The sequence below is a fragment of the Panulirus ornatus genome, chromosome 34 (genome assembly GCF_036320965.1).
Source record: "Panulirus ornatus isolate Po-2019 chromosome 34, ASM3632096v1, whole genome shotgun sequence".
Taxonomy (NCBI): Eukaryota; Metazoa; Arthropoda; class Malacostraca; order Decapoda; family Palinuridae; genus Panulirus; species Panulirus ornatus.
Genome location: NC_092257.1, coordinates 1510793 through 1537234, shown reverse-complemented (window position 1 = coordinate 1537234; position 26442 = coordinate 1510793). Strand labels below are relative to the sequence as shown.

Genomic DNA, 26442 nt, shown 5'->3' with positions numbered 1-26442 from the left:
ACATGCCTTGGTCTCAGGGGAAAACACACACACACACACACATTTATATATATATATATATATATATATATATATATATATTTTTTTTCAAACTATTCGCCATTTCCCGCATTAGCGAGGTAGCGTTAAGAACAGAGGACTGGGCCTTTGGGGGAATATCCTCACCTGGTCCCCTTCTCTGTTCCTTCTTTTGGAAAAATAAAAAAAAAATAGAGAGGGGAGGATTTCCAGCCCCCCGCTCCCTCCCCTTTTAGTCGCCTTCTACAGGGAATACGTGGGAAGTATTCTTTCCCCCCTATCCCCAGGGATAATATATATATATATATATATATATATATATATATATATATATATATATATATATATATGTATATATATATATATATATATTATTTTTATTTTTTTTTTATTATACTTTGTCGCTGTCTCCCGCGTTTGCGAGGTAGCGCAAGGAAACAGACGAAAGAAATGGCCCAACCCCCCCCATACACATGTATATACATACGTCCACACACGCAAATATACATACCTACACAGCTTTCCATGGTTTACCCCAGACGCTTCACATGCCTTGATTCAATCCACTGACAGCACGTCAACCCCGGTATACCACATCGCTCCAAATCACTCTATTCCTTGCCCTCCTTTCACCCTCCTGCATGTTCAGGCCCCGATCACACAAAATCTTTTTCACTCCATCTTTCCACCTCCAATTTGGTCTCCCTCTTCTCCTCGTTCCCTCCACCTCCGACACATATATCCTCTTGGTCAATCTTTCCTCACTCATTCTCTCCATGTGCCCAAACCACTTCAAAACACCCTCTTCTGCTCTCTCAACCACGCTCTTTTTATTTCCACACATCTCTCTTACCCTTACGTTACTCACTCAATCAAACCACCTCACACCACACATTGTCCTCAAACATCTCATTTCCAGCACATCCATCCTCCTGCGCACAACTCTATCCATAGCCCACGCCTCGCAACCATACAACATTGTTGGAACCACTATTCCTTCAAACATACCCATTTTTGCTTTCCGAGATAATGTTCTCGACTTCCACACATTCTTCAAGGCCCCCAGAATTTTCACCCCCTCCCCCACCCTATGATCCACTTCCGCCTCCATGGTTCCATCCGCTGCCAGAGCCACTCCCAGATATCTAAAACACTTCACTTCCTCCAGTTTTTCTCCATTCAAACTCACCTCCCAATTGACTTGACCCTCAACCCTACTGTACCTAATAACCTTGCTGTCTAATAATCCATTGACAGCATGTTGACCCCGGTATACCACATCGTTCCAATTCACTCTATTCCTTGCACGACTTTCACCCTCCTGCATGTTCAGGCCCCGATCACTCAAAATCTTTTTCACTCCATCTTTCCCCCTCTAATTTGGTCTCCCACTTTTCCTCGTTCCCTCCACCTCTGACATATATGTCCTCTTGGTCAATCTTTCCTCACTCATTCTTTCCATGTGACCAAACCATTTCAATACACCCTCTTCTGCTCTCTCAACCACACTCTTTTTATTACCTCACATCTCTCTTACCCTATTATTATTTACTTGATCACACCACCTCACATCACATATTGTCTTCAAACATCTCATTTCCAATACATCCATCCTCCTCTGCACAACTCTAACTATAGCCCACACCTCACAACCATATAACATTTTTGGAACCACTATTCCTTCAAACATACCCACTTTTGCTTTTCAAGATAATGTTCTCGACTTCCACACATTCTTCAAAGTTCCCAGAACCATTGCCCCCTCCCCCACCCTGTGACTCACTTCCGCTTCCATGGTTCCATCTGCTGCCAAATCCACTCCCAGATATCTAAAACACTTTACTACCTCCAGTTTTTCTTTTTCTCATTTAAACTTACCTCCCAGTTCACTTGTTCCTCAACCCTACTGTACCTAATAACCTTGCTCTTATTTACATTTACTCTCAGCTTTCTTCTTTCACACACTTTACCAAACTCAGTCACCAACTTCTGCAGTTTCTCATCCAAATTAGCCAACAGCGCTGTATCATCAGAGAACAACTGACTCACTTCCCAAGCTCTCTTATCCACAACAGACTGCATACTTGCCCCTCTCTCCAAAACTCTTGCATTCACCTCCCTAACAACCTCATCCATAAACAAATTAAACAACCATGAAGACATCATGCACCACTGACGCAAACTGACATTCACTGGGAACCAATCACTTTCCTCACTTTCTACTCATACACATGCCTTACATCCTCGATAAAAACTTTTTACTACTTCTAGTAACTTACCTCCCACAACATATTTTATTTATTTTTATTTTGCTTTGTCGCTGTCTCCCGCGTTTGCGAGGTAGCGCAAGGAAACAGACGAAAGAAATGGCCCAACCCACCCCCATACACATGTATATACATACACGTCCACACACGCAAATATACATACCTATACATCTCAATGTACACATATATATATACACACACAGACACATACATATATACCCATGCACACAATTCACACTGTCTGCCTTTATTCATTCCCATCGCCACCTCGCCACACATGGAATACCATCCCCCTCCCCCCTCATGTGTGCGAGGTAGCGCTAGGAAAAGACAACAAAGGCCCCATTCGTTCACACTCAGTCTCTAGCTGTCATGCAATAATGCCCGAAACCATAGCTCCCTTCCCACATCCAGGCCCCACACAACTTTCCATGGTTTACCCCAGATGCTTCACATGCCCTGAGTCAATCCACTGACAGCACGTCAACCCCGGTATACCACATCGATCCAATTCACTCTATTCCTTGGCCGCCTTTCACCCTCATGCATGTTCAGGCCCCGATCACTCAAAATCTTTTTCACTCCATCTTTCCACCTCCAATTTGGTCTCCCACTTCTCCTCATTCCCTCCACCTCCGACACATATATCCTCTTGGTCAATCTTTCCTCACTCATTCTCTCCATGTGCCCAAACCATTTCAAAACACCCTCTTCTGCTCTCTCAACCACGCTCTTTTTATTTCCACACATCTCTCTCACCCTTACATTACTTACTCGATCAAACCACCTCACACCACACATTGTCCTCAAACATCTCATTTCCAGCACATCCATCCTCCTGCGCACAACTCTATTCATAGCCCACGCCTCGCAACCATACAACATTGTTGGAACCACTATTCCTTCAAACATACCCATTTTTGCTTTCCGAGATAATGTTCTCAACTTCCAAACATTCTTCAAGGCTCCCAGGATTTTTGCCCCCTCCCCCACCCTATGATTCACTTCCGCTTCCATGGTTCCATCTGCTGCCAGATCCACTCCCAGATATCTAAAACACTTTACTTCCTCCAGTTTTTCTCCATTCAAACTCACCTCCCAATTGACTTGACCCTCAACCCTACTGTACCTAATAACCTTGCTTTTATTCACATTTACTCTTAACTTTCTTCTTTCACGCACTTTACCAGACTCAGTCACCAGCTTCTGCAGTTTCTCACATGAATCAGCCACCAGCGCTGTATCATCAGCGAACAACAACTGACTCACTTCCCAAGCTCCCACAACATACTACTCTTAATACCTTCCACAGAGCATCTCTGTCAACTCTCTCTATCATACACCTTCTCCAGATCCATAAATGCTATATACAAATCCATTTATTTTTCTAGGTATTTCTCACATACATTTTTCAAAGCAAACACCTGATCCACACATCCTCTACCACTTCTGAAACCACACTGCTCTTCTCCAATCTGATGCTCTGTACATGCCTTCACCCTCTCAATTAATACCCTCCCATATAATTTCCCAGGAATACTCAACAAACTTATACCTTTGTAATTTGAACACTCACCTTTATCCCCTTTGCCTTTATACAATGGCACTATGCATGCATTCTGCCAATCCTCAGGAACTTCACCATGAAGCTATACATACATTGAATATCCTCACCAACCAGTCAACAACACAGTCACCCCCTTTTTCGAGAAATTCCACTGCAATATCATCCAAACCCGCCACCTTGGTGGCTTTCATCTTCCGCAAAGCGTTCACTACATCTTCTCTGTTTACCAAACCATTCTCCCTGACCCTCTCATCTCGCACACCACCTCAACCAAAACTCCCTATATCTGCCACTCGATCATTTAACACATTCAACAAACCTTCAAAATACTCACTCCATCTCCTTCTCACATCACCACTACTTGTAATTACCTCTCCATTAACCCCCTTCACGGATGTTCCCATTTGTTCTCTTGTCTTAAGCACTTTATTTACCTCCTTCCAAAACATGTTTTTATTCTCCCTATAATTTAAAGATACTCTCTCACCCTAACTCTCATTTGCCCTCTTTTTCACCTCCTGCACCTTTCTCTTGAACTCTTACCTCTTTCTTTTATACATCTCCCAGTCATTTGCACTACTTCCCTGCAAAACTAGTCCAAATGCCTCTCTCTTCTCTTTCACTAAGTCTTACTTCTTCATCCCACCACTCACTACCCTTTCTAATCTGCCCACCTCCCACGCTTCTCATGCCACAAGCATCTTTTGCGCAAGCCAACACTGCTTTCCTAAATACATCACATTCCTCCCCCACTCCCCTTATGTCATTTGTTCTCACCTTTTTCCATCCTGCACTCAGTCTATCCTGGTACTTCCTCACACATGTCTCCTTCCCAAGCTCACTTACTCTCACCACTTTCTTCACCCCAGCATTTTCTTTTCTTAAAATCTCTACAAATCTTCACCTTTGCCTCTACAAGATAATGATCAGTCATCCCTCCAGTTGCACCTCTCAGCACATTAACATCCAAAAGTCTCTTTCACGTGCCTATCAATTAACATGTAATCCAATAACACTCTCCGGCCATCTCTCCTACTTACATACATATACTTATGTATATCTCTTTTTAAACCAGGTATTCCCAATCACCAGTCCTTTTTCAGCACACAAATCTACAAGCTCTTCACCATTTCCATTTACAACACTGAACACCCCATGTACACCAATTATTCCCTCAACCACGACATAACTCACATTTGCATTCAAATCACCCATCACTATAACCCGGTCTCGTGCATCAAAATGCTAACACACTCACTCAGCTGCTCCCAAAACGCCTCTCATGATCTTTTTTCTCATGCCCAGGTGCATAGGCACCAATAATCACCCATCTCTCTCCATCCACTTTCAGTTTTACCCATATCAAATTAGAGTTCACTGTCTTACACTCTATCACACACTCACACCACTCTTATTTCAGAAGTAGTAATACTCCTTTTGCTCTTGTCTTCTCACCAACCCCTGACTTTAATCCCAAAACATTCCCAAACCACTCTTCCCCTTGAGCTTCGTTTTACTGAGCCAAAACATCTAGGTTCCTTTCCTCAAACATACCACCTATCTCTCCTTTTTTCTCATCTTGGTTACATCCACACACATTTAGACACTCCAATCTCAGCCTTCGAGGAGGTTGAGCACTCCCCATGTCACTCCTGTTTCCCCTTTCAAAAAGTTAAAATACAAGGAGGGGAGGGTTTCTAACCTCCTGCTACTGTCCCTTTTAGTCGCATTCTACGACATGCGGGGAATGCGTGGGAAGTATTCTTTTTCCCCTATCCCCAGGGATATATATATACATATTCATTTATATTCATTATACTTAACCGCTGTCTCCAGCATTAGTGAGGTAGCGCAAGGAAACAGACGAGGAATGGCCCAACCCACCCACATACATGTGTATATACATAAATGCCCACACATGCACCTATACATACATATTTATATATATGAATATTCTATATATTTGCTTGCCGGTTTTTGCATTAGTGAAGTAGCACAAAGAGCAGATGGAGAAAAGGCTTCATTTACTCATATCTATTCTCTACCTGTCATGTATGGTATACACAAGCACAGACACACGTATATATATGCAGACTTGTCTTTATCTAAAGGTTAAATCACAAAAGCACCAGAAGAACACGTACCTATCATGTGTTACCAGTGTGCTTGGTTGTCAGGGTTGTTTCAGGGAAATGTTTAATATTTGCTATCACTGGTCAAATGAAGATAAAGAATTTTCATAAAGTTTCTGTATAAGGAAATGAAAATCAAGATCAACAAAAAATATCAATGAAGATGTTGAGTTTACTGCCACAAATACCAGTATTTCTAATATTCTACAAGAAAAATCTAAATTGATAAATGAAGGAATATTAGAATCCTACTAGCCTGAGCTGCTAGCATGCAATACTACTGATTCAAAATGCTATTACATAAACAAAACCCAATGGTATGGATCCCTTTATATGGAAAAAATAAATGACCATTTAAAAATTCTGATAGTCTAACAACATACAGTCCTAAACAATCTTCCATCCAAGCTTAGACTAGCATGAAAGTTTAGAAAGAATATAGTCATATACACAATATACAATCAAAGGCCAAGCCAGCAAGCAAGTGAAGCTTACTTAAAAATTTACACAAATTAGTCTTATAAACATATATCTCTTTATAAAAATATTGAACACAAACTCTGTTTGCTCTATACTAGTATCATAATACAGTAATGTAGCAACACCAGCTAATAATTAAAACTGCCTACAAAGTTTTACATACAGAAAGAACAAAATGACAGTACATACAGTGAGACAAATAAAAAGCTGGTGTGATAATCATGATTTCAGCTACCGTACACAAGCCAACCATTCTGGATGATGTTAATGTTTCTATTGCTGGAGCTTTAGATACCTTCAGTTCCTTGCTGACCTGCAGCAGTCAGGGTCTGGGTAGCAGACATTACCATAAATATCGTTCCAAAAATGCACTGCATCAGAACAAAGTAGCCCTGTGAGGCTTAGGGAAATCTTATCACTGAAATATAGTCCATAGGGCTGTAGCAGTATTTGTTATATCAATATTTGGGACCAAAAGTATCATATTCATAGATACATGACCATCTAAATTGGCATTACCACATTTGTTAAATGCTGCTGATTACAAAATAGTTCCCACAACTTTTTACAGTATACTTATTCTCCAGACCCTTTCCTGACAGGCCAGTGGTTCACTTTGTAAATTATAAAATCAACAATATGAACTTTAAAATATGATGAACTGTTAAGTCTGTGCAATTAATAAAGTAGGCAATGGTAGCTGAGTCATAAATACCAACAAAAGTGCAGAAAGTTACAAAGACAAAACAAAGCCAACTTTTACCTTCTTTATCCTGGTTGGATATTAAAGAAAATCATGAAGGATAATAATTATCAACTCCACTCATTAAGGAGACATAGTTTAGATAGAATATTTCTTCCTATACAACTGCACATGGTAAATGAACTCTGAAATATCTCACATGAATTCAAGTTTATCATTTGTGTTTTTCTTTGTCTTACTAACAGAATAAATGATCATGGCCTATATTTGATAGAAAATTGTTCAGGAAGTCACTACATATATATATGCAGGATGTGCTGGAAATGAGATGTTTGAGGACAATATGTGGTGTGAGGTGGTTTGATCAAGTAAGTAATGAAAGGGTAAGAGAGATGTGTGGTAATAAAAAGAGTGTGGTTGAGAGAGCAGAAGAGGGTGTTTTGAAATGATTTGGTCACATGGAGAGAATGAGTGAGGAAAGATTAACAAAGAGGATATATGTGTCAGAGGTGGAGGGAACGAGGAGAAGTGGTAGACCAAATTGGAGGTGGAAAGATCGAGTGAAAAAGATTCTGAGTGATCAGGGCCTGAACATGCAGGAGGGTGAAAGGCATGCAAGGAATAGAGTGAATTGGAACAATGTGGTATACTGGGGTCGACGTGCTGTCAATGGATTGAACCAGGGTATGTGAAGCATCTGGGGTAAACCATGGAAAGTTCTGTGGGGCCTGGATGTGGAAAGGGAGCTGTGGTTTTGGTGCATTATACATGACTGCTAGAGGCTGAGTGTGAACGAATGTGGCCTTTGTTGTCTTTTCCTAGCGCTACCTCGCGCACATGCGGGGGGAGGGGGTTGTTATTTCATGTGTGGCAGGGTGGCGATGGGAATAAATAAGGGCAGATAGTATGAATTGTGTACATGTGTCTGTATGTATATGTCTCTGTGTGTGTGTATATATCTGTATATGTTGAGATGTATAGGCATGTATATGTGCGTGTATGGACGTGTATGTACACACACACACACACATATGTAAAAAAAATATATATATATATATATATATATATATATATATATATATATATATATATATATATATATATCTTATTTTATTTTGCTTTGTCGCTGTCTCCCGCGTTTGCGAGGTAGCGCAAGGAAACAGACAAAAGAAATGGCCCAACCCACCCCCATACACAATGTATACACACACACGTCCACACACGCAAATATACATACCTATACATCTCAATGTACACATATATATACATACACAGACACATACATATATACCCATGCACACAATTCACACTGTCTGCCCCCATTCACTCCCATCGCCACCTCGCCCCACATGGAATACCTTCCCCCTCCCCCCCTCATGTGTGCGAGGTAGCACTAGGAAAAGACAACAAAGGCCCCATTTGTTCACACTCAGTATCTAGCTGCCACGCAATAATGCCCAAAACCACAGCTCCCTTTCCACATCCAGGCCCCACACAACTTTCCATGGTTTACCCCAGACGCTTCACATGCCCTGATTCAATCCACTGACAGCACGTCAACCCCGGTACATCACATCGATCCAATTCACTCTATTCCTTGCCCGCCTTTCACCCTCCTGCATGTTTAGGCCCCGATCACTCAAATTCTTTTTCACTCCATCTTTCCACCTCCAATTTGGTCTCCCACTTCTCCTCGTTCCCTCCACCTCTGACACATATATTCTCTTGGTCAATCTTTCCTCACTCATTCTCTCCATGTGCCCAAACCATTTAAAAACACCCTCTTCTGCTCTCTCAACCCCGCTCTTTTTATTTCCACACATCTCTCTTACCCTTACATTACTTACTCGATCAAACCACCTCACACCACACATTGTCCTCAAACATCTCATTTCCAGCACATCCACCCTCCTGCACACAACTCTATCCATATATTTTGTTTGTTTGTTTGTTTTTTCATATTTATTATACTTTGTCGCTGTTATGCATAATGCACCAAAACCACAGCTCCCTTTCCACATCCAGGCCCCACAGAACTTTCCATGGTTTACCCCAGACGCTTCACATGCCTTGGTTCAATCCATTGACAGCATGTCAATATATATATATATTTTTTTTCTTTTTTTTTACCGGTCTCATGCGTTTGCAAGGTAGCGCAAGGAAACAGATGAAAGAAATGGCCCAACCCACCCCCATACACATGTATATACATACACCTCCACACACGCAAACATACATACCTATACATCTCAATGTACACATATATATACACACACAGACATATACATATATACACATGTACATAATTCATACTGTCTGCCTTTATTTATTCCCATCGCCACCTCGCCACACATGGAATAACATCCCCCTCCCCCCTCATGTGTGCGAGGTAGCGCTAGGAAAAGACAACAAAGGCCCCATTCGTTCACACTCAGTCTCTAGCTGTCATGTAATAATGCCCGAAACCACAGCTCCCTTTCCACATCCAGGCCCCACAGAACTTTCCATGGTTTCCCCCAGAAGCTTCACATACCCTGGTTCAATCCATTGACAGCACATCGACCCTGGGATACCACATCATTCCAATTCACTCTATTCCTTACACGCCTTTCACCCTCCTGCATGTTCAGGCCCCGATCACTCTAAATCCTTTTCACTCCATCTTTCCACCTCCAATTTGGTCTCCCACTTCTCCTTGTTCCCTTTGTCAATCTTTCCTCACTCATTCTCTGCATGTGACCAAACCATTTCAAAACACCCTCTTCTACTCTCTCAACCACACTCTTTTTACCACCACACATCTCTCTTACCCTTTCATTACTTACTTGATCAAACCACCTCTCATCACATATTGTCCTCAAACATCTCATTTCCAACACATCCACCCTCCTCCACACAACTCTATCTATAGCCCACGCCTAGCAACCATATATCATTGTTGGAACCACTATTCCTTCAAACATACCCATTTTTGCTTTCCAAGATAACGTTCTCGACTTCCACACATTCTTCAACGCTCCCAGAACTTTCGCCCCCTCCCCCACCATATGATTCACTTCCACTTCCATGGTTCAATCCACTGCCAAATCCACTCCCAGATATCTAAAACACTTCACTTCCTCCAGTTTTTCTCCATTCAAACTTACCTCCCAATTGACTTGTCCCTCACCCCTACTGTACCTAATAACCTTCCTCTTATTCACATTTCCTCTCAGCTTTCTTCTTTCACACACTTTACCAAACTTTATATCTATTTATTTATTTTGCTTTGTCGCTGTCTCCCGCGTTAGCAACGTACGGCAAGGAAACAGACGAAAGAATGGCCCAACCCACCCACATACACATGTATATACATACACCTCCACACACGCAAATATACATACCTATACATCTCAACGTATACATATGTGTACACACACAGACATATACATATATACACATGTACACAATTCATACTGTTTGCCTTTATTCACTCCCATCGCCACCTCGCCACACATGGAATACCTTCCCCCTCCCCCCTCATGTGTGCGAGGTAGCACTAGGAAAAGACAACAAAGGCCCCATTCGTTCACACTCAGTCTCTAGCTGCCATGCAATAACGCCCGAAACCACAGCTCCCTTTCCACATCCAGGCCCCACACAACTTTCCATGGTTTACCCCAAATGCTTCACATGCCCTAATTCAATCCATTGAAAACACGTCGACCCCGGTATACCACATCGATCCAACTCACTCTATTCCTTGCACGCCTTTCACTCTCCTGCATGTTCAGGCCCCGATCACTCAAAATCTTTTTCACTCCATCTTTCCACCTCCAATTTGGTCTCCCACTTCTCCTCGTTCCCTCCACCTCCAACACGTATATCCTCTTGATCAATCTTTCCTCACTCATTCTCTCCATGTGCCCAAACCATTTCAAAACACCCTCTTCTGCTCTCTCAACCACACTCTTTTTATTTCCACACATCTCTCTTACGCTTACATTACTTACTCGATCAAACCACCTCACACCACATATTGTCCTCAAACATCTCATTTCCAGCACATCCACCCTCCTGCGCACTACTCTATCCATAGCCCACACCTCGCAACCGTACAACATTGTTGGAACCACTATTCCTTCAAACATACCCATTTTTGCTTTACGAGATAATGTTCTGACTTCCAAACATTCTTCAAGGCTCCCAGGATTTTCGCCCCCTCCCCCACCCTATGATTCACTTCCGCTTCCATGGTTCCATCCGCTGCCAGATCCACTCCCAGATATCTAAAACACTTTACTTCCTCCAGTTTTTCTCCATTCAAACTTATCTCCCAATTGACTTGACCCTCAACCCTACTGTACCTAATAACCTTGCTCTTATTCACATTTACTCTTAACTTTCTTCTTTCACGCACTTTACCTTGGTAAGTTTGAATGGAGAAAAACTGGAGGAAGTAAAGTGTTTTAGATATCTGGGAGTGGATCTGGCAGTGGATGGAACCATGGAAGCGGAAGTGAATCATAGGGTGGAGGAGGGGGCGAAAATCCTGGGAGCCTTGAAGAATGTGTGGAAGTCGAGAACATTATCTCGGAAAGCAAAAATGGGTATGTTTGAAGGAATAGTGGTTCCAACAATGTTGTATGGTTGTGAGGTGTGGGCTATGGATAGAGTTGTGTGCAGGAGGGTGGATGTGCTGGAAATGAGATGTTTGAGGACAATGTGTGGAGTGAGGTTGTTTGATCGAGTAAGTAATGTAAGGGTAAGAGAGATGTGTGGAAATAAAAAGAGCATGGTTGAGAGAGCAGAAGAGGGTGTTTTGAAACGGTTTGGGCACATGGAGAGAATGAGAGATGACAGATTGACCAAGAGGATATATGTGTCGGAGGTGGAGGGAACGAGGAGAAGTGGGAGACCAAATTGGAGGTGGAAAGATGGAGTGAAAAAGATTTTGTGTGATCGGGGCCTGAACATGCAGGAGGGTGAAAGGAGGGCAAGGAATAGAGTGAATTGGATCGGTCGTATACCGGGGTTGACATGCTGTCAGTGGATTGAACCAGGGCATGTGAAGCGTCTGGGGTAAACCATGGAAAGTTGTGTGGGGCCTGGATGTGGAAAGGGAGCTGTGGTTTCAGGCATTATTGCATGACAGCTAGAGACTGAGTGTGAACGAATGGGGCCTTTGTTGTCTTTTCCTAGTGCTACCTCGCACACATGAGGGGGGAGGGGGATGGTATTCCATGTGTGGCGAGGTGGCGATGGAAATGAATAAAGGCAGACAGTGTGAATTGTGTGCATGGGTATATATGTATGTGTCTGTGTGTGTATATATATGTGTACATTGAGATGTATAGGTATGTATATTTGCATGTGTGGACGTGTATGTATATACACTGTGTATGGGGGTGGGTTGGGCCATTTCTTTCGTCTGTTTCCTTGCGCTACCTCGCAAACGCGGGTGACAGCGACAAAGCAAAATAAATGAATAAATAAATAAATATATATATACTCAACAAACTTATACCTCTGTAATTTGAGCACTCACTCTTATCCCCTTTGCCTTTGTACAATGGCACTATGCACGCATTCCGCCAATCCTCAGGCACCTCACCATGAGTCATACATACATTAAATAACCTTACCAACCAGTCAACAATACAGTCACCCCCTTTTTTAATAAATTCCACTGCAATACCATCCAAACCTGCTGCCTTGCCGGCTTTCATCTTCTGCAAAGCTTTTACTACCTCTTCTCTGTTTACCAAATCATTTTCCCTAACCCTCTCACTTTGCACTCCACCTTGACCAAAACACCCTATATCTGCCACTCTATCATCAAACACATTCAACAAACCTTCAAAATACTCACTCCATCTCCTTCTCAGATCACCACTACTTGTTATCACCTCCCCATTTGCGCCCTTCACTGAAGTTCCCATTTGCTCCCTTGTCTTACACACTTTATTTACCTCCTTCCAGAACATCTTTTTATTCTCCCTAAAATTTAACACACACACACACATATATATATATATATATATATATATATATGTCGGAGGTGGAGGGAACGAGGAGAAGTGGGAGACCAAATTGGAGGTGGAAAGATGGAGTGAAAAAGATTTTGTGTGATCGGGGCCTGAACATGCAGGAGGGTGAAAGGAGGGCAAGGAATTGAGTGAATTGGATCGATGTGGTATACCGGGGTTGACGTACTGTCAGTGGATTGAATCAGGGCATGTGAAGTGTCTGGGGTAAACCATGGAAAGCTGTGTAGGTATGTATATTTGCGTGTGTGGACGTATGTATATACATGTGTATGGGGGTGGGTTGGGCCATTTCTTTCGTCTGTTTCCTTGCGCTACCTCGCAAACGCGGAAGACAGCGACAAAAAAAAAAAAAAAAAAAAAAAAAAAAAAAAGGAGTTTTGGAAAGAGGGGCAAGTATGAAGTCTGTTGTGGATGAGAGAGCTTGGGAAGTGAGTCAGTTGTTGTTCGCTGATGATACAGCGCTGGTGGCTGATTCATGTGAGAAACTACAGAAGCTGGTGACTGAGTTTGGTAAAGTGTGTGAAAGAAGAAAGTTAAGAGTAAATGTGAATAAGAGCAAGGTTATTAGGTACAGTAGGGTTGAGGGTCAAGTCAATTGGGAGGTGAGTTTGAATGGAGAAAAACTGGAGGAAGTGAAGTGTTTTAGATATCTGGGAGTGGATCTGGCAGCGGATGGAACCATGGAAGCAGAAGTGGATCATAGGGTGGGGGAGGGGGCGAAAATTCTGGGAGCCTTGAAGAATGTGTGGAGGTCGAGAACATTATCTCGGAAAGCAAAAATGGGTATGTTTGAAGGAATAGTGGTTCCAACAATGTTGTATGGTTGCGAGGCGTGGGCTATGGATAGAGTTGTGCGCAGGAGGATGGATGTGCTGGAAATGAGATGTTTGAGGACAATGTGTGGTGTGAGGTGGTTTGATCGAGTGAGTAACGTAAGGGTAAGAGAGATGTGTGGAAATAAAAAGAGCGTGGTTGAGAGAGCAGAAGAGGGTGTTTTGAAGTGGTTTGGGCACATGGAGAGGATGAGTGAGGAAAGATTGACCAAGAGGATATATGTGTCGGAGGTGGAGGAAACAAGGAGAAGAGGGAGACCAAATTGGAGGTGGAAAGAAGGAGTGAAAAAGATTTTGTGTGATCGGGGCCTGAACATGCAGGAGGGTGAAAGGAGGGCAAGGAATAGAGTGAATTGGAGCGATGTGGTATACCGGGGTTGACGTGCTGTCAGTGGATTGAATCAAGGCATGTGAAGCGTCTGGGGTAAGCAATGGAAAGCTGTGTAGGTATGTATATTTGCGTGTGTGGACGTATGTATATACATGTGTATGGGGGGGGGTTGGGCCATTTCTTTCGTCTGTTTCCTTGCGCTACCTCGCAAACGCGGAAGACAGCGACAAAGTATAATAATAATAATAAAATAATATATATATATAGGTATTGTACAAGCAATCAAATATTCAACCCACATTTCATATACTATGCTCTGTTTCCACATATATCGCTTACTAAATAATTTTGTTCCCTACTAAGGATAAGCTCATTTATCTAAACTGGAGGGGAATTACAGCTCAATTTACATCTTCAAAAGATAGCCTGGCTTTTACAGCTTGCTGTATTTCCTTATGAGATACCCAAAGTCTGAGCCCCATTTCCTCAAAAAATGTTCTAGCCTCTGAGAGAGCTGCTCTACTTCCTCAAGAGATATCCTAGCCTCTGAGAGACCTGCCTAGCTTCATGATATAGCTTGGCCTCTACAAGTCCTGTTCTACTTCCTCAAAAGAAGTCCCAGATTCAGAAAGACCTGCCTTACTTCCTCAAGAGATGTCCCAACTTCTGAGAAAGCTGCCTTACTTTCTCACTAAAGAGCCTAAATTCTAGGAGTCCTGCCTTACTTCCTGAGATAGAGTAGCCTTAAAGAGACCAGTCCTACTTCTTCATGAGACAATCTTACCTCTGTGAGACCTGCTCTACTTCCTCAGAATATAGTCTATCTTCCACAAGACTTTCCCTGTTTCCTTGGGGAACAGCAACTGACAGACCTTGTATATTTCCTTGGGTGAAAGCCTATGAAGATCTGAGAGACCAGCCTCACTTCTTTGGGAGAAAGCCTAGCTTAATGAGTGTGCCATATTTCCTCAAGAGTTATCCTGCCTCTTAGATAACTGAATTTCCTTAGGAGACAGCTGAGGAACTTACTCTACTTCCATAATAAATATTCATAAGCTGCTGAGAGACACCCTTTTCCTTCAAGAGATATCATTCAAGGGACAGACAACTAAATTAATGCATATGCTTCATCTACATCTACAACCTTAACACTACCTTCATTACTCTCATAAAGCTCTGAACTACCGACTGATCGCACCATTTCTCTCCTCGTGGGCAGTTATGAGATCCACCAAATGCTGGTTGTTGTTAATCTGGGCACACATGGCAGGGGTGAGGTCGGTCCGGTCCCGCACATCCGTGGTAACATCAGCCTCAAGAAGCACATGCACACACGCCTCTGACCCCACAGTACATGCCTGCCATCAGAAGAAAGTAAATGAATCAGAAATATACAAAACACAGGTTTTATTCTAAAGAGCAATTTCTAGTAAGTTTATGCATCAAAACCTACTTATAAAAAAAAATCATAAAATAAAAGCTAATAATGATGGCTTACACTAATTCCTGGCCCATTGCTCATGCCATGCATTGCAACCCACTCTCTAGCTAGGGAATAAAGAATTCTACCCTCCATTCCCAGCATGTCATAGAAGGCAAATAAAATAGGAAGCAGAAGGAGCCAGGAAGAGAAGCTCATCCTCTTATAGGGCTCAGGCTGGGGTTTATAAATGTGTGTGGATGTAACTAAGATGAGAAGAGGAGAGATAGGTAGTGTGTCTGAGGATAGAAACTTGGATATTCTGGCACTGAGTGAAACAAAAAAAGGCCCAAAGGTAGAGGGAAAGAATGGTTTGGAAATGTCTTAGGAGATAAGTCAAGGGTTGGAGAGAGGATAAGAGGTACGAGAGAAGTAGCACCACTTTTGAAGCATGAGTTATGGGAGAGTGTTCGAGTGTAAGGAAGTAAATTCTAGATTGATATGGGTAAAACTGAAAGTGGATGGTGAGCAATGGGTGATGATTAGTGCTTATGCAACTGGCCATGAGAATAAAGATCTTGAAAGGCAAATGTTTTGGGAGCAGCTGAGTGAGTGTGTCAGCAGTTGATGTAAGAGACTGGATATTAGTAATGGGTGATTTAAATGCAAAGGTAAGTAATGTGGCAATTGAGGTTATAACTGGGGTGTATGGGGTATTCAGAGTTTTGAATGGAAGTGGTGGAGAGCTTGTGGATTGTGTGCTGAGAAAGAACTGGTGCTTGGGAATACCTGGTTTAATATTTCTTTTTATCTTTTTTATTATACTTTGTCGCTATCTCCCGCATTATCGAGGTACCGCAAGGAAACAGACAAAAGAAGGACCCAACCCACCCACATACACATGTATATACATACACATCCACACACCTATACATTTCAACGTATACATATATATATATACACAGACGTATACATACATACACATGTACATAATTCACACTTGCTGCCTCTATCCATTCCCTTTGCCACCCCACCACAAATGAAATGACACCCCTCTCCTCCCACATGTGCGCGAGAGAGCGCCAGGAAAAGACAACAAAAGCCACATTCCTTCACAGTCAGTCTCTAGCCGTCATGTATAATGCACTGAACCTACAGCTCCCTTTCTACATACAGGCCCCACAAAACTTTCCATGGTTTACCCCAGACACTTCACATGCCCTATTTCAATCCAATGACAGCACATTGACCCCGGTATACCACATCGCTCCAATATACTCTATTCCTTGCATGCCTTTCACCCTCCTGCATGTTCAGGCCCCGATCACTCAAAATCTTTTTCACTCCATCCTTCCACCTCCAATCTGGTCTCCCACTTCTCCTCGTCCCCTCCACCTCTGACACATATATCCTCTTGGTCAATCTCTCCTCACTCATTTTCTCAATGTGACCAAACCATTTCAATACACCTTCTTGTGCTCTCTCAACCACACTCTTTTTATTACCACACATCTCTCTTACTCTTTCATTACTTAATCAAACCACCTCACACCACATATTGTCCTCAAGCATCTCATTTCCAAAACATCCACCCTCCTCCAAACAACCCTATCTAAAGCTCACGCCTCACAACCATATAACATTGTTGGAACCACTTTTCCTTCAACAATACCCATTTTTGCTTTCCGAGACAATGCTCTCGCCTTCCACATATTCTTCAACGCTCCCAGAACTTTCACCCTCTCCCCCAACCTGTGACACTTCCACTTCCATTGTTCCATCCGCTGCCAAAGCCACTCCCAGATATCTAAAACACTTCACTTCCTCCAGTTTTTCTCCATTCAAACTTACCTCCCAATTGACTTGTCCCTCAACCCTACTGTATCTAATAACTTTGCTCTTATTCACATCTACTCTCAGCTTTCTTCTTTCACACACTTTACCAAACTCAGCCACCAGCTTCTGCAGTTTCTCATCCAAATCAGCCACCAGCACTGTATCATCAGCGAACAACTGACTCACTTCCCAAGCTGTCTCATCTACAACAGACTGCATACTTGCCCCTCTCTCCAAAACTCTTGCATTCACTTTCCTAACAACCTAATCCATAAACAAATCAAACAACCATGGAGACATCACGCATCCCTGCCGCAAACCAACATTCACTGGGAACCAATCACTTTCCTCTCTTCCTACTCGTACACATGCCTTACATCCTCGATAAACTTTTCACTACTTCTAGCAACTTGCCTCCCACACCATATACTCTTAATACCTTCCACAGAGCATCTCTATCAACTCTATCATATGCCTTCTCCAGATCCATAAATGCTACATACAAATCCATTTATTTTTCTAAGTATTTCTCACATACATTCTTCAAAGCAAACACCTGATCCACATCCTCTACCACTTCTGAAACCACACTGCTCTTCCCCAATCTGATGCTCTGTACATGCCTCCACCCTCTCATTCAATACCCTCCCATATAATTTACCAGGAATACTCAACAAACTTATACCTCTGTAATATGAACACTCATCTTTATCCCCTTTGCCTTTGTATAATGGCACTATGCATGCATTCTGCCAATCCCCTGGCACTTCACCATGAGCCATACATACATTGGATATCCTCAACAACCAGTCAACAACACAGTCACCCCCTTTTTTAATAAATTCCACTGCAATACCATCCAAACCCACCGCCTTGCTGGCTTTCATCTTCCTCAAAGCTTTCACTACTTCTTCTCTATCTACCAAACCATTCTCCCTTACCCTCTCACTTTGCACACCACCTTGACCGAAACACCCTATATCTGCCACTCTATCATCTAACACATTCAACAAACCTTCAAAATACTCACTCCATCTCCTTCTCACATCACCACTACTTGTGACTACCTCCCAATTAGCCCCCTTCACCGATGTTCCCATTTATTCTCTTGTCTTAGGCATTTAATTTTCCTCTTTCCAAAACATCTTTCTATTCTCCCTAAAGTTAATGATACTGTCACCCCAGCTCTCATTTGCCTTCTTTTTCACCTCTTGCACCTTTCTCTTGACCTCCTGCCGCTTTCTTTTATACATCTCCCAGTCATTTGCACTATTTCACTGCAAAACTAGTCCAAATGCCTCTCTCTTCTCTTTCACTAATAATCTTACTTCTTCATCTCACCACTCACTACCCTTTCTAATCTGCCCACCTCCCACGCCTCTCAAGCCACGAGCATCTTTTGCGCGAACCATCACTGTTTCCCTAACAACATCCCATTCCTCCCCCACTCCCCTTACGTCCTTTGTTCTCACCTTTTTCCATTCTGCACTCAGTCTCTCCTGGTATTTTCTCACACAAGTCTGCTTCCCAAGCACACCTACTCTCACCACTCTCTTCACCCCAACACTATCTCTTCTTTTCCGAAAACCTCTACAAATCTTCACCTTCGCCTCTACAAGATAATGATCAGACATCCCTCCAGTTGCACCTCTCAGCACATTAACATCCAAAAGTCTCTCTATCATGCGCCTATCAATTAATGCATAATCCAATAACGCTCTCTGGCCATCTCTCCTACTTACATACATTTTTTTTTATTTTATTTTGCTTTATCGCTGTCTCCCGCGTTTGCGAGGTAGCGCAAGGAAACAGACGAAAGAAATGGCCCAACCCACCCACATACACATGTATATAAATACACGTCCACACACGCAAATATACATACCCATATATCTCAATGCACACATATATATGCACACACAGACTTGTACATAAATACACATGCACACAATTCACACTGTCTGCCTTTATACATTCCCATCGCCACCTCGCCACACATGGAATAACATCCCCCTCCCCCCGCATGTGTGCGAGGTAGCGCCAGGGAAAGACAACAAAGGCCCCATTTGTTCACACTCAGTCTCGAGCTGTCATGCAATAATGCCCGAAACCACAGCTCCCTTTCCATATCCAGGCCCCACAGAATTTTCCATGGTTTACCCCAGACGCTTCACATGCCCTGATTCAATCCAGTGACAGCACGTCAACCCCGGTATACCACATCGATCCAATTCACTCTATTCCTTGCCCGCCTTTCACCCTCCTGCATGTTCAGGCCCCCATCACTCAAAATCTTTTTCACTCCATCTTTCCACCTCCAATTTGGCCTCCCACTTCTCCTCGTTCCCTCCACCTCCGACACATATATCCTCTTGGTCAATCTTTCCTCACTCATTCTCTCCATGTGCCCAAACCATTTCAAAACACCCTCTTCTGCTTTCTTAACCATGCTCTTCTTATTTCCACACATCTCTCTTACCCTTACATTACTTACTCGATCAAACCACCTCGCACCACACATTGTCCTCAAACATCTCATTTCCAGCACATCCACCCTCCTGCACACTACTCTATCCATAGCCCATGCCTCGCAACCATACAACATACAACAACTTACATACATATACTTATGTATATCTCTCTTTTTAAACCAGGTATTCCCAATTGCCAGTCCTTTTTCAGCCAACAAATCTACAAGCTCTTACCATTTCCATTTACAACACTGAACACCCCATGTACACTAATTATTCCCTCAACTGCCACATAACTCACCTTTCCATTCAAATCACCCACCACTGTAACCCGGTCTCATGCATCAAAACTGCTAGCACACTCACTCAGTTGCTCCCAAAACACTTGCCTCTCATGATCTTTCTTCTCATGTCCAGGTGCATGGGCACCAATAATCACCCGTTTCTCTCCATCCACTTTCAGTTTTACCCATATCAATCTAGAGTTTACTTTCTTGCACTCTATCACATACTCCCAACACTCCTGTTTCAGGAGTAGCGCTACTCCTTCCTTTGCTCGTCCTCTCACCAACCCCTGACTTTAATCCCAAAACATTCCCAAACCACTCTTCCCCTTTACCCTTGAGCTTCGTTTCACTCAAAGCCAAAACATCCAGGTTTCTTTCCTCAAACATACTACCTATCTCTCCTTTTTTCTCATCTTGGTTATGTTCACACACATTTAGACACCCCAATGTGAGCCTTCGAGGAGGATGAACACTCCCCGCATGACTCCTTCTGTTTCCCCTTTTAGAAAGTTAAAATACAAGGAGGGGAGGGTTTCTAGCTCCCCACTCCCATCCCCTTTAGTCACCCTGTATGACACGCGAGAAATGCATGAGAAGTATTCTTTCTCCCCTATCCCCACGGATAAGGGAGAGGGATATAAATAAGTATGTGTATGTGAGTGGGAGAGATGGTCAGTGGGCACTAGTGGGTTACATACTAATTGGTAGGCACAAAAAAGATAGACTTTTGGATGTGAATGTGCTGAGAGGGGCAGCTGGAAGATATCTGATCACTATCTTGTGGAGTCGAGAGAGAAGATCTATGAAGGTTTTCAAAAAAGACAAAACAATGTTAGGGTGAAGTATGTGAGCTTGGAAAAGACATGTGAGGAAATACCAGGAAAGAGTATGTGCAGAATGGCAAAAGGTGAGAGTAAATGAAGCGCGGGGTGAGGAATGGGAGGTATCTAAGGAAGCGGTGATGGGAAGTGCAAATGATTGGGAGATGCATATGAGAAAGCAGCAGGAGGTCAAGAGGAAAGTGTAGGGGTTGGTATAGAGGGCAAATAAGAGTTCCAGTGATTGGGTATCAGTAAACTTATGGAAAAATAAGATATTTTGTAAATATTTTGTAAAGAGGTGACTAAAGTAAGAAAGACAAGAGAAAAATGGGAATATCAGTGAAGGGGCAAAAGGGGAAGTGTTAACAGGTAGTGATGAAGTGAAGAGGAGAAGGAGTGAGTGTTTTGAAGGATTTTTAAATGAGTTTGATGATAGAGTGGTAGATGTAGGGTAATTTGGTCAGAGTGGTGTGAGAAGTGAGAGTTATGGAGAGTGGTCTGGTGAAGAGGGAAGAGACAGCGAAACCTTACGTAAAATGAAATGCGGCAAGGCAGCCAGAGTGGAATTTATTAAGAAAGGGGATTACTGTGTTGCTGATTGGTTGGTAAGGATTTTCAGTGATGAAGTGAGGAGGAGATGGAGTGAGTGCTTTGAAGGATTTTTAAATGAGTTTGATGATAGAGTGGCAGATGTAAGGCATTTTGGTCAGGGTGGTATGAGAAGTGAGAGTTATGGAGAGTGGTTTGGTGAAGAGGGAAGAGGCAGCGAAACCCTTACGTAAAATGAAATGCAGCAAGGCAGCCAGAGTGGAATTTATTAAGAAAGGGGATTACTGTGTTGTTGATTGATTGGTAAGGATTTTCAGTGAATGTATCTATGGCACACTGCATGTAAAAAGGCAAGGGGGATAAAGGTGAGTGTTCAGACTACAGAAGTATAAGTTTGTTGAGTATAACTGAAAAGTTGTATGGAAGGGTTTTAATTGAAAGGGTTACAGCATGTACAGAGCATCAGATTGGGGATGAACAGTGTGGTTTCAGAAGTGGTAGAGGATGTGTGGATCAGGTGTCTGCTTAGAAGAATGTATGTGAGAAATACTTAAAAAATCAGATGGATTTGTATGTGGCAATTATTGATCTGGAGAAGGCATATGATAGGGTTGATTGAGATGCTCTGTGGAAGGTCTATAAAATATAAGGTGCAGGAGGAAAGCTTCTGGAAGCAGTGAGAAGTTTATATCAAAGGTATAAGTTTTGTGTTCAGATAGGATGAGAGGAGAGTGAAAGGTTCCAAATGAAGGTTGGTATGCAGCAGGGATGTGTGATGTCACCATCGCTGTTCAGTTTTTGTTTATGGATGGGGTGGTGAGGGGGGTAAACAGAGAATCTTGTAGAGAGGGACAAAGATGCAGTCTATGGGGGATGGAAAGGCCTGGGAAGTAAGTCAGTTGTTGTTTTCTGATGATACAGCACTGTGGTAGATTCAACTGAGAAACTGCAGAAGTTGGTGACTGAGTTTGGAAGAATATGTGAAAGGTGAAAGTTGAGAATGAATGTGAATAAAAGCAAGGTAATTAGGTTCAGCAAGGTTGAGGGACAAGTTTGTTGGGGTTTGAACATGAATGCAGAAAAGTTGGAGGAAGTGAAGCATTTCAGATACCTGAGAGTGGACATGATAGCAAATGGAACCATGGAAGCAGAAGTGAGTCATAGGGTGGGGGAGGGGGCGAAGGTTCTGGGAGTGTTGAAAAATATGTGGAAAGGGAAAACGTTATGAGGGAGGGCAAGAATGGGTATGTTTGAGGGAATAGTAGTCCCAACAATATTGTATGGATGCAAGGTATGGGCCATAGATGGAGCTGTGTGCAAGAGGGTGGACATGTTGGAAATGAAATGTTTGAGAATAAGTGGTGCAAGGTTGTTTGATTGAGTAAATAATGAAAGGATTAAGGGGATGTGTGGTAGTAAGAAGAGTTTGGTTGAGAGAAGAAGAAGGTGTGCTGAAATGGCTTAGACATATAGAGAGAATGAGTATGAAAAGATTGACAAAGAGGATATATGTGTCAGAGGTGGAGGGAAAAAGGAGAAGGGGAAGAAAAAATTTTAGATGGAAGGATGGAGTTAAAAATATTCTAAGTGATCAGGGCCTGGACATAAAGGGGTGAAAGGTGTGCAGGAAATAGAATAAGTTGGAACAATGTGGTATACTGGGGTCGAGATGCTGTCAATGGACTGAACCAGAGCATGTGAAGCAGTTGGGATAAACCATGGAAAGCTCTGTGGGGCCTGGTTGTAGATGAGGAGCTGAGGTTTCAGTGCATTACACATGACAGCTAGAGAATGGATGTGAGAAGATGTAGCCTTTCTTCACCTGTTCCTGGTGCTTCCTTGCTACCATGGGAAATGGCAATCAAGTCAGAAAGAAAAATAGTCTCACATGAAGATTTACCCCAACACTTTTCTTGGCTATTTTTTCCTATGCTAGGTTAGACCTATACCCTAACCTAACCCAATCAAATCTAACCTATCCTAACATATCTTAACATAAAAAATATTGGGGAGTGAGGGAAATCTTCAGATAATCCCTTAAAAATATTTATAATTGATTTTAATGATCTTTGTTTTAATTCAGTTTAGCAACAAACCTGATGATGTCAAAAGTGAATAAACATGGATGTTCAACCCTGACTCAAGGAACATTTTACAGGTACAGAGAAGAGCATCTTCTTCACCCATGGTTAGCAAACAGTTAACCAGCTCCCGCCAGCAGCTGATATATGTTTGTTCAGTATCATGTACTTGCATACACCAACTGGTTGTCAAATTGGTTTCACTTGGCATTGTCAACATTTATGGTGGCAACATAAGTGTTTACAGTAAGTTCTGAAGTGTGACCTTCCACTACAATGCCACCACACCTAAATTTACTCTTGGTTCTTGTTCCTCTTGATATCTTGTGTTCCCAATCTAATCCATCAAAGCATGTATATATAAATATAATTGGTATCTTGCCAATGATATACATGGATCATACTGTGTCTTGGGAAATCCTTAACTGCATAAATGACCAGGCATGACTGTATATGTACTTCACATTGCATCTTGAGAAATCCTTAACTGATTATCTGACAAGGAATGACTATGTATATGTACTTATCAAAGCAAACAGGAGTCAAAGTGATACCAACGGGTGTTGACTTCTGAAAAAACATCTACTTTTGATACTTGGTGAGGACAACATCTAAGACGCCTCTCAAAGATAACAATTCTCAATACAGCTTTTGAAAAAATCTTTCTAGCTAATTATATGAATAAACATCTCCAGTGATGGTTTAGGCAATGACTTTCTTTCATATCAGCTTACTCATTATCCACACAACATTTTGAAAATATTTTCCTTCTTCAAAGGAAGGGCAGGCTTGGACTAAGGTGGACCATAACACAACATTCCTGAGACTTTCCCTATGCAAGTTATTCCTGTGCCATAACCTGTACACTTACACCACTGGTGCAAACAGAGCTGTGGGTGTTTAAGGACCCCACACTAATCCTGCCTGAGGTAGACCAGCCTCTTGAAGTGTCACGTAGATATGCAAAGTCCTCAGATGTGAAAACCTTTATTGCCAGAATCAGGATAGTTTGGAACTTCATGAGGCAGGGTGGAGAAATTCTGAGCCAAGAATCCCTCCTTTAGTAATGCCTACTGCTTTCCACATGTGCTAGTAGATGAAGTTATGCTATGACTGATTCCTATTAGTAAGAAAATAACTGAGCACATTTCCTTTTTTCTTCCAATCATCCTTTCTTTTTACTTTCTTATACTTCCTGCAGTGAAGCTTTAAGTTTCACAGGAATGATTGGTTTGACTTTGCTAAATCCAAATCTAAACTTATGATTTATACCTTGCTCCTTGACAGAAGACAGTCGTGAGCAGTGGTTCACTCAAGTAATCAAACCCTCCGGGATTACACAAAGATTATTACAGGGACTTGCCACAATTAATCACAAGAAAAGCAGGGGTCTCTCATTTTACCTGTGCACTTGCCTCCTCTTTAGGAAAAACAGCTTTTAGTGAGTTCAAAATCAGTATAATTAGAATAATTTGAATGCATCAATGAAAACATTTCAAAACTTCCAATTTTTCCAATAATGGGAAACACCTAGAAGTTATTTTCATATCTAACTTAACATTAAAAGGATAAAATCATATGGTATAAATAAATGAAGATGATATAAAAGAATCACTATATGGAAATGAAAGGATATTATTAGTGAAAAGTGATATTAGGGCCAAAAACCATAAATGAGAAAGAAAACATGAACTATCAAGTTCCTATACTGTGCATGAGAAAAAATTACCTTCAGCCATGTGCAGTATATAATCATTATATGGGATAGCTGGGAGAATTTGTGTTGATATTTTTTTCTACCAAGTCCAAGTACATGCACATCTATAATAAACCAAACAATTTTGTTCTGAGTTACCTTATGATATCTGAACAACATAACTAAACAGCAAAACTCATGCAATAATGATAAATTACTACTTCTCATTTACCTGGATATACAAGCCAATACAATAAGCTCAAAAATTCCCCTTTGGTGTAAGAGACACAGTACTCACAGCATGTAAGGCAGTACGGCCACAGGGATCTGGGAGGGAGAGGTCCACTCCTGCCATCCGATAAGATAAAAGCCTTGTTGCACTGTCTCCAGCTGCTGCTGCTACTAAGGCTTCCCCTAGTCTTAAAGGAGGCTCTGTCAGGTGGGCTCCAGTCTTCATTAACAGGAGGATTATCTGCCAGTGGAGAAGACTGTTAGATGGGCCTTGGACATAGGTTTTTGTCACAAATCAACACCTAACCTAACAATTGATACAGAAGGGATCTTTTAATTATTAGTAACCACTGCTCAGTCTCTTATAAGTTAGATTCATCCATATCTCCACAGGCTGACTTCACTGTAATATACTAAAAACAGGTGGATGCCAAATCATTGTAAATGAAGTAAAATTACACAATGTCTTGAGGAATGATGCTTAAAACCACGCTTCATGGAGACACGATTTATTTTCAAATCCAATTCAGTTTTGGCTTTTCACAAGACCTTCTCAAATGGAATGACATAAAAAACAGAGAACCAACCAAGATCCTCACCTAATACATCCTTACTCATTACCTGACCTAACATGCTACCTTACCCTAGTGACTTGGGATCAAGTGACTGCACCAACTTCCTATACATACT

The 26442-nt window shown here is 42.0% G+C and overlaps 1 protein-coding gene across 6 annotated transcripts in view; it reads right to left on the bottom strand.

The window, feature by feature from the left end:
- LOC139759747 (L-asparaginase 1-like) overlaps window positions 1-26442 on the bottom strand; it is a 96507-nt gene that overhangs the window by 15399 nt on the left and 54666 nt on the right. For 4 of the 6 annotated variants that reach the window (XM_071682183.1, XM_071682178.1, XM_071682182.1 and 1 more), the window contains 2 exons: window positions 25820-25993; window positions 15559-15718 (listed from right to left, as the gene is read on the bottom strand). In XM_071682183.1, coding sequence (XP_071538284.1) covers window positions 15559-15718; window positions 25820-25993 — 334 coding nt within the window. Of the gene's footprint in view, window positions 1-773; window positions 7238-15558; window positions 15719-25819; window positions 25994-26442 lie in introns of those variants that run through there. The other 2 variants (XM_071682181.1, XM_071682180.1) reach the window with 2 other exon arrangements.